This window comes from Anguilla anguilla, chromosome 12 (assembly GCF_013347855.1).
Source record: "Anguilla anguilla isolate fAngAng1 chromosome 12, fAngAng1.pri, whole genome shotgun sequence".
Classification (NCBI taxonomy): domain Eukaryota; kingdom Metazoa; phylum Chordata; class Actinopteri; order Anguilliformes; family Anguillidae; genus Anguilla; species Anguilla anguilla.
In genome coordinates this window covers 30025522-30035661 of record NC_049212.1, presented here as the reverse complement: position 1 = coordinate 30035661, position 10140 = coordinate 30025522, and the positions used below count along the sequence as shown (strand labels likewise).

General features: G+C 39.2%; 1 protein-coding gene across 2 annotated transcripts; it reads right to left on the bottom strand.

The window, feature by feature from the left end:
* Positions 1-1516: 1516 nt before the first annotated feature.
* eif3k (eukaryotic translation initiation factor 3, subunit K) lies at positions 1517-8066 on the bottom strand. 2 transcript variants are annotated; one of them, XM_035383781.1, is made up of 8 exons: positions 7652-8066; positions 7151-7249; positions 6876-6996; positions 6063-6140; positions 5394-5460; positions 2691-2768; positions 2061-2186; positions 1517-1635 (listed from the first exon to the last, which is right to left on the bottom strand). In XM_035383781.1, exons 1-8 carry the CDS (start codon positions 7711-7713, stop codon positions 1604-1606), a joined length of 663 nt encoding a protein of 220 aa, XP_035239672.1. In that variant the 5' UTR covers positions 7714-8066; the 3' UTR covers positions 1517-1603. The 2 variants fall into 2 exon arrangements, with proteins under 2 accessions (XP_035239672.1, XP_035239673.1); XM_035383782.1 differs by having other exon boundaries at positions 6063-6137.
* Positions 8067-10140: the final 2074 nt, after the last annotated feature.

Here is a 10140-nt window from a genome sequence, read left to right as displayed (position 1 = left end):
TAAAAACTCTGAAATGGTAATAATGCACATTTTCCAAAATCACGAAACTTTATAGCAATGTCATTATTTGGAAGTGTTTACTGCGGGCTCCATGTTTACCCTGAGGTCCGTGGCACTGGGCACCTGGAATGTCTAAACGTGGAGATAGCTGAAACGCGACAGCATCCAGTCTGAGCATGTCCGAATTCCACAGAAAATATAACCACCCCTTGCAGCAAGATGCTACTGAACGTAACAACCCGCTGGTTTAGTGTTCCTTCTAATGTAGCGAGATAACATTACCCAGCATAAAAACCAACCGACATTTCTTAATTTGGTGGGTGACGAAATACCATGCTGCCCAAGACCAAAGGCAGCAGAGGGTAGCAAGAGCACGGCACGGTTCTCGAAAGAAATTCGATTAACGATTATCTTTTAAAATAACGACAGTAGTAGTTTCAACATGAAAGAAATCACTGTGGTTGTAGCGAGACCACAAGTTTTAGGAGTTTAAGAGAGAAAACGACTCTCCGTTTATTTCACAGAAAAACTGAATGAAAACAGTCGCAGTTTTACAGTAATCCCCCAACTATGGAAATGGGACAGGTAGGTTTAATGAATTACTACCACCTGCAGGGAGACGGCTAACACTAACATACGCGAATATAAAGACTGCCATTAAATTACACCCACAGAGTAATTTTAATGGTTATGCCCAATATGAGTCAATTTGATTGGCGCACCGTTCAGCCATTTATTGACTTATTGCTTCGCAATTTAGCTTGGGACTAGTACAAAGGTTGAGCACACCGAATCTGTCATCAACCGGATGGACGGCTCATTAGATTTTTTTAGTGTTTTTAAAAAAATGTCAAAATATCAGAAAATATAGGCTGCACATTGTATCGGCCCAATATATTTTTTTCCTTTTGAACAGGGGCTTCTAATAGTCTTGGTGTGTTGCATGTCTGTAGGTGAAACAGTTCAAAAGTTATGACTGTTCAAAGTTTGACATTTTTGAACGTGCTCTATAGCACCACCACCAGGTCAATATCTGCCATGTTGTAATAGTTTTCAATTTCACACATCCCTAACATGCCAACCAAGTTTCAAGATTTTTTGCCATACCATCTGGGAGATATATGCGTTTTCCCAGGAGAAGAGAAAAAATAAAAAATAAAAAAAATAAAATGATAATAATAATTCAAATAATAATAATAACAATAATAAAACAACAGGGTTCCTGCTTGGACCTCTAATTATTGGTTCAGCCATTCAACTTACACAATTTCAGATGAAAGGAGATAAGCTCAGGTAAGGCCCAGAAACTTCTGCCACAGAACACAGTCTGCTATGCAAGAACAGCTCTTTGTGTGTGTGTGTGTGTGTGTGAGTGCATGCATTGGCATTTGTGAATGATTTAACAGCAATTCTTCTGTCAACAAAAATTATTTTACAGTAAGAACATTAAGGTCCACCTTTCTTTGTTTTAGATAAATGGTTTAATGTGAATGGTATCGGTACAGAAAATGTATTAGGAGGTAAAAAAAAAAAAAGCCTGGAGGTCCTGTCTTCTGAATGTCTGTGTGCATCAAGTCTGTGTGCACCAATTCATGTATTGATATCACTGGGATGTAGCCATGATACTCGACACACCTGCGGGGAGGGAGGGGGAGAGATGCAGGGAGGGAGGAAGAGAGAGGGAGAGAGAGGGAGGAGGGAGAGAGAGAATTGGTGCACACTTCCTCCTAAACTGTACAAAATACACAAATATAAAAAAAAAACACTTACACAAATTTTCAAAAATTATTTAAAAAAACATTAATTCCTTATCAAAGTATGAAAAATGTGCAGTCCTATTAGAAGGATCAACAGCCCCTACAGACACAGAAGTTTTATGATTATAATTATAAATAATAAATGAATGTATTTATTTTTTCTTTAAATGCGTGTGTTGAATTAACATGAATACTGTTATTGTTTTGTTTTTTGTTACACAGCAAGGCCGCCAGGAAAATGGGACAGGCAAACAAATCCAACCAACACCATTAGCCAGGCAGGCACCCCAATGTGACACTCACTTTCAAAGTCAATCTTCTCCACAATGTTCTTGGGCTTGACGCTCTCTTCCTGGTTGAAGATGAAGATCTGTCCATCCTCGCTCTCAGTCCAGCCATATTTGCTCATCCACACCTTCACCTGGGTGTCTATGGGGTGGGGGGGGGGGGGGGGCAGAGAGTTACACGTGAAGCTGCCAATTACACATGGCAAACAGGTTATAATGCAAATCATCAATAAAAATTGGCAATATTGTGAAGACAGCAGGGTAGATTGTGTAGTATAGTGGTTTGGGGACAGAGTTTATAACTCTAGAAGAATGCATTCACAGGTGGGTAACTGCCATTTCAGCTTTGAACTAGATACTCAACCTACCTTGTTTCAGCAAACCCAGCTGTATAAATAGATTGTAACACAGTAAGTTGTGCGCGTTGCTCCGGATAAACGTTTAAGCATCTGAGCAAATGTAACAATTTCAAATTTGAAAACTATTGCGTTGTGTTGTCCTCAGGTAAATAGGGGCAAAATGCAACTGGTATAAATGCTGACTTCACACAACCGTGAAGCTAACCATCAGTGGGGAGATTTTATTTGAAATGGCGATCAGTGCTCATGACTAAAATTCACATCTGCACCCCTGGGGTAGAACCTACCAAGTGGATCGCCCAACATCTCTGCCAGGAGCCGGTGCTCAATGTTCTGATAGGTGATCCCCACCACGTGGCATATGACTGCAGAGACAGGAAGACACAGACATCAGAAACAGAGAAGGACAGGAAGGATACATAGAGGGAAAACTGCTCAGAGCTACGGTAGACGGCACAATGGTGCCTTAAAACTTAAGTAGGCTCCTTTTATAGAGCCACAGGGCTTTACAGGAGGCAGTAGGTCATCAGCACCGATACAGGGAAGCATGTCTACCACGGAAACACTGCCTTTGTAAATACAATCTCCTGTAAGACAAGTTCTTCAGGGGCTCGGTACAGGTCATGTTCGATGAAAATAAATGATCACCAGTTACTCGTAACCATGGAATTTTTTATTTTTAGGATGACTGGAAATGTGATGGTAATGGAAATTTGTCACTGTCACATTCAATACTAGAATTGTTTGAAGGCAAAGGTTGAAATGACCCTTGTAATTTGTTTTCTGCTATAATTCAAATAGGCCATTTCATATTAGGAGACATAATTGGAAAATCAAAAGTTCACATTTACATTAATAATAAGAATTCATTCAAAATGGTCGATTCATATGAATTGAGATAGTAGTTTCAAGAAATACTGAAAAAGTCATCTGTGGCTCTTTAGTTCATTATTCCAGTAACGTTATTTGTATGCAACATTAAAATTAATCCTTTGTAAAAACAAAAAACAATAGCCATGTTTGATTCGGCACTTGCTCAACTTTCGAAGTGAGAGCAAAGCCAGCCAGCCTACGTGCATTTAGAGAGAATGAGACCAAGACTTGTTTCTGAGTTTAGAAAAATAACTGCGCTCAGACAATTGATATTAGTCACAGCCTCAACCGTGAAAGAATGGAGCAGAGAAGATGAAACCTGTCATCACCCTTGCTGCACAAATTATCTTAAGGCTAATATGAAGGATTAAGCATCCTGCTAAGCAACTAAAATGTGACATTATTGTACTGGTGAAGAGTATGTGGGTGTGGCTGCGCAACTACTTTATATGCATTAATAATTAACGAATCTGTCATAAATATGACAGATGGCAGTCGCAACTGTTGCGCAATAAACAGTGTTCAACAGTATATACAGTCGATATCTTTTCTTAGTGGACTTACCCCTTAGTGTTTTATGTTTACTGGTTAAAATGTGCGCAAATGAAAATGACTACAGACTATAGAGAAGCTGTTTCTCTTTGATTCTTTACAAGGCAGATCGCCTCTGTTATCACAAGGGAACCTCCATTCAGCTATGGCTCCAGCAAGACTGAAATTTCAGATTGTGCACTCCTCCTAATGGCGAAACCACGAACGCACAATGGAACACAGAACCGCACTTCAACTGAAAATCGACCCGGTTGGCAGTAAAAATCAAAGAACATGCACACAGAAGTTTTTGGGCACAGAAACCGAGGGCGATGAAAATGGCCCATAGCGATACTTAACTAAAGCCCCTTTGACACATATTAGCATATTAGCCCGTAAATGTTCCAGCAATATTCTGTGTTGGCGTCATGTGTGTACAGAGTCGACTGTCCGTGTAAGGTGATTCAGCAATTTGCTGGCTCAGGACCTAGTAAGATTAACGGTAATTCTGTAATTCGTCTCGAGTGTGAACAAAAGCTGACATTTCCAGATAAAGCACACAAAAGGTTATGATGTTGTTACACAAGACCTAGTTCCTGGCACAATTCTTTAATAAATACATTACTGAACATAAATACTTTTCTTGCACAAATAAGAGAAGGTGCACATAGAAGATACCGGAGCTGTACTGTGTGATTTTGTGAGGTAATTTTGAACATAAGAACACCATTACAAAATTGTTTGTTTGCTTGCAATACTTCTTCCTGGTAAACACCTGACAGGCTCTTCCAGTTTTAACTTGCTTTTTTACCTAATGTAGAAAGCACTACATACCAATGGCTAGTATAGCTAGTTATTTAACTTGTATAATTGGCATAATTCTTTTTGTTGTATTTTACCAAAAACAACACTGCATATAAGTATTGATTCTTAGCTGATAAACCATGCTTCTACTGTTTATCTATTGTTAGTTATTCAGGATCATATAATGAAGCTATAACGGCTAAAGATGTTACCATAAGTTATTTAAAGCTCTTCATGTGTGTTGTGTTGATAGGATTTACATCACTGCTAAAATTCTCATTCAGCGAAACATCTGGTTGTTTCAAAGACAAACTAATGCATTGTTCTGCATTGCTTTGGAAGGTAGACATCTTGCTTTGCCTAATCTATCCAGAACAATCGTGTCATGTTCGGACAGACTCGACATGGCATCTTACCGTATAGGAGACTTGTGTGTGAACAGGGTAAAGCACTACCTAACCTGGATAACGGAACCTGGCAATGTTGTGGGTTCCATGAGTGAAAGGAGCTTAATACAGCACAATACAGCACAGGCATGAGAGGGTCAAAAGGACAGTTATCAGGACATCACTGGCAAATGACCTACAACCTCCTGGTTTCTTTCAGTTGGGAGTTGCAGTAACAACTCAAAGGCAGCACAATTACAGTCCAGACCCACCACAGATAGAAATAGACATTTTGGCACACAAGTAGTAAAACAGGATGTTGGGTTGCTGAGTCAATGGACAGAACTAGCAAATCGCACTAGCACAGCATCACACTGTATAGGAGGGGCCACTCACACTTGCGGACAGAGTCCTCAAATCCCGTGATTCCATCGATTAGTTCTCGGTTCTCTTCCAGGCTTGACTGTCGATCCCAGAGATGAACCACCCGCAAGGCCACACCAAGAGGACATAAGAAACAAACAGCAAGTTGTTTTTCTTTTTTTAGACAAGGGCAGTCAAGCCTACTCTGCATTGTAAAATGTAAGTAACCCAAGGAACAATGACACACAAAATCTCCTTTTGAGAATCTGACCCCACAAACCACTGCTACTGCTCACGTGTAGCGTAGGCATTTTATCACAAGCCACACAACAGCATCACCTCCAGAGTGTCATAGCAATGAACAGAATGATGGAAGTGGTGAAAATTGTACTCTTTCCTGAAATGTTCAGAACAGACAACATCCGTAACAACAGACATTCCCCAAATAGACACAACCAGCCAGACAAGTGACGACCTCTAGTGAGGGATGAGAAATGCCCCACCCTAGACGAGAACAGACAATCCCTCCAGCCACAAAACCATAATCACGGCACCCTAATCACAAGACTAGGTTGTTCTTTTCAGTATGCCTCTCTTTTTAGACTGGAAAGACTCTGAGCAAAGTCAAACACAGGGTTAAGTGAAGTACCAAGTGAAGAACAGTGTTATGCAGTAAACAGATAGCTGTGAAATGTCACTCACCCAGAAGGACTGGAAGTGACATGTCTCCAGGAGGTTGCCCAGGTACAGGATCTGTCTTATCGGACGCTCCTCCTGCTGCGACACTGTAGTCAAGGAAACAGAGCGCCCCCTAGCAGACCAAAGGCCTCAAAACAAGTCAATTTACTTATTTACCAATTCAGAAATAAGATTTGCAAGGCTTTTAATTAAGCTCTTTTTTTCTTGCACTGACCATAGAGGGTTTTTTTTTTTTTTTTTTTAAACAAATTGAAACATTTGAACAAAACACTTTCTCACACCTCAGCAGTAAACTAAAAGTGGGAGATTCTTTCCTTTATTTTTGATTTTAGGAGTGGCAGAGAGCAGGTCTTGGGCCACCAGTGGATAAAGCACACTTAACTGAATGAACCCACAAGTTATGACTGTATTTATTTAAAGCCCTGTGAGGCATTCTTACATGCTTTTTATTAATTTATACATTTTACTATTTAAGGACAGGTGGTATTCTGAATCAAGATGCACAAGACAAACACAATACTTGCAGGTACTTCTCTCTCAGGGAAAATATAAATTCAGTAAATGACATACCAACTTCTATGCTGCACAATGCAGTCACTCACCCGCTGCATTTTATTATACAACTCAACTTTTTAGCGTGCTTTTTAAACTGCCAATAAATGCTTGTGTCCCCATAAATTCCCTGAGTCCACAAAAATATGTATATTTCAATATCGTCCTTTGTGTTTCATAGCACATTTACAAGTTGGGAGAAAAATGCCATTCCTGGGACAGACTATGTCTAACCTAGGTGACTGAAAGGTCCCGAAAGGATACGTGTGTCTGGTCGATCATACACTTGCACAAAGTGAAGTCAGTGTGAGGCAAGTTGGTCAGGGCCTTCAGCAGAATCTGTGACGTCACGGTTGTCTGAAAGTAGGCTGGGTTGAACTGGTACCTAGAGTCAGAGCACACTGGTGATGAGTACGAGGAACACAGTGGTTGTGGACCAAACTGTAAACAAATATGACAGCAATACATGTATAGGTGCACGCATTACTTTCTGTAAATGCTGATACTACATTCACCATGACGCAAATACGGCGACTCACAATTTGAGAACAGCGAGATTGGCTTCCAGGTCGTAAGCGTTCTCTTTTGCTTGTGTTTCAACGTAACGTTCCAGCGTTGCTAAATTTTCGGGATTATACCTGAGAAGAGGAAGATGGGAGTTGGTTTAAACTGCAGTCAATAGATTATGTTATCTTGCACAGTACAATATTCACCCACATAAACTGATTTCACAATGGTGATCCAGCTAGTTCTACCACTGCCATCTACTGCAAATCACGTCAAACGTTAAGTAAGCGGGTTAAAACCCAGTTTGCTATATTCACCACATTGGCTAGCTAGCTACTGCAGCTAACACATGCTAGCGTATATCATTCGACCTAACTGGTAAAACGGGGCTTCAAAGGGTCCATTACCTTAAAAAACCTGTAGACAAACTATGGAATTAAACTAAGATCTAACAAATGAAAGAAGATAGATACAGTTTGCTAGCTTCTGCCGAGTACACATTTTTGGTATTTGGAGATAATCGATGCACAAACCTGTCAATCCCTCGTAGTAGTTTCCCCACATTAGCCCTCATCTGCTCAAACGACGAAGCCATGGCGTCAATAGTTTTGTTGAGATGGTGGATGGGGTTTACAGCTGGCCCAAACAGGTTCGGTTCGACCACAATCCACACGTGGGCCCGATGTATAGAAAAAGAGCGGTCGGAGGAAGAAAACGCAAGGAACGGAAAATGATAGGGTCACGTGAAGAGAGGCTCTCTATTCGCTTTGGCTTCACGCTATCATACTGTAAACAATCACATAAGTAGTACGACGTGAAATAAAATTATGAATGTATAATATATATAGCTATTTGGCGCGGAATAGTCTTCAAGAAACTAGTCATGTTACAAACAAGTTTTTATTTATTTATTGTAACCCGGAAAAACAGACGTCATTTTGCGATACATGTGTAAAGGCGAAATAGATCCGATGTGAAACATGTTCGGTGATTTAAGTTCTTCCCTTTTCGATTTCCCTTGTACATCAATTTACAAATATAGGGTCGTGCATAAATGCAAAGTGCAAAATTCCGTGTTAGCATTATAACACGTTTCACGCACTTGTAGTAACAGAAATACGATAGTTAAACAACAGCTAATTCCCAGAACTGACACCGTCCATCATGTATAATTTGTTGTTTGTCCATTGTTGTTTGAATTAAATATCGCCTTTTAAAGACACGTTTCTAATCTTTAATTGTTTAAACCCAAATGAAAAGTAATAACCGTTAACAGTGCTACAATTCTTTCTCCGCGCCCGTCCCGTACCAGTACAATAAGATTGTCGCCGTCCTAAATTTCAGTTATTGTATCTCTTTGTGTTCAACACAATGTTGTTTTTCTTGTTTAAAATGTTTCTTCCACAGTGTTATCCACTGACATCTTACATGTAAGAGATTTCATATTTACAGCATGAACGTGAAAAATCTGAACAAAGGTAGAGTTTAGTCCCGCTTGTCTACTCAGTGTGTCGGAATTATGTGTGTTTATAATAAGCACGGTTGTAGATGGAAAATATAATTTACTTTTATTATTTTGGCTAATTACTTTAGCAAACTAATTACAACAATTTAAAAATCTGTTTAAAAAAATGATCCAATGGCATCTGCTTAGGAAATGAAAGGCTATTTTTATGCATTGTAGATATTGTACAGTATTTACATATACAATCATGGTTGTCATCCCTCTTATTCCTTTTATTAGGGTGTCTGGTAGATCTGTGTAACTGTAGTGAGTGCACGGCCACTGGTGCAAGCTGAAACCTGTGGCTTCTAGACAAAAACAAGGGGGCGCATAGAAAGCATCACAACATGCAACAGACAAAAATAAAAATAGTTTTGCACCAGCCTTCTTTCCCTACTAATGACATCCTTTAGTAAGTTTTCCTTTCCTCCAGAAAATCTATGAAAAATGAAGAACTGAAAATTGTTTCAAAGCAGGACGTAGTCTATTCTTGGAAGAAAATATAAGACCTCAGATGCTCCTGCTTATGTAATATACTGTACTTTACTTTCTGCTATTTTGAACACAATTTTATCCAGAGTGGCTTACAATGCAAACACAAGTGTAAAGATCAGAGGTCAAAGTGCAGTTTAATTCCAGAGGATATAATATAGTCCTAAGAGAGCTTAGTGCAATAAGTCTACACTTGATTGGTAACTTCTCAACATCCCTATTACAGATGATACTAAGAGACACAAACATTACATTACATTACATTACATTACAGGCATTTGGCAGACGCTCTTATCCAGAGCGACAAAGTGTATAACCAAAACCACGAACAGGTGTGTTGAAAACCCTAGAGGGAAGTACAATTCCAAGTGCAGGGAACGACCGCGTAGTTTAACTTGAACCCTGTAGGTTAATCTGATTAACACAACAAAAACAGCAACAAATCAGTCTATGCAAATAAAACAAGCAATATTTGAATAGGCACAAGTGCAATAACTAAGTCAACTAAGATAAACAGCTTACCTAGCTACAACCCTAAGATTATACAGTCACAAACAAGCAGTATTGGTCAAATACAGATTCAAATTAAATATTTGTATTTGAAAATGTTGTTCACATGTTTTTGAAGTATTTACAAATAAACTTGTTTGAATTATTTGAAAATACTTTAATGAGAAAGTACTTGCATTTGAAGCATTTGGTTTTAAAAGTTGGTTTTGAATTGTTGGATGATTCCACCACTTTACTGATCTGTTGATAGAGATATAAATGTGGGTTATTATTTCCAATAATTCCAAAATGGGGAGGCATAAAAAAAATGTGCACAATATAGTTAAAATACATATTATACATGCATATTTTATACTGTAGTAGAATTTAAAGACTGCTTGACAACAGGTTTAGCACCTTGGAGGTTCAGTCTAGGAGGAAAGGTTGTAGGTAGAGGATTGAGCAGTGTTATCATAGTGACAGACCGTGGGCTGATGGCTGATTGACTGCATAATAGAGCAACCCCTCCTACTGATG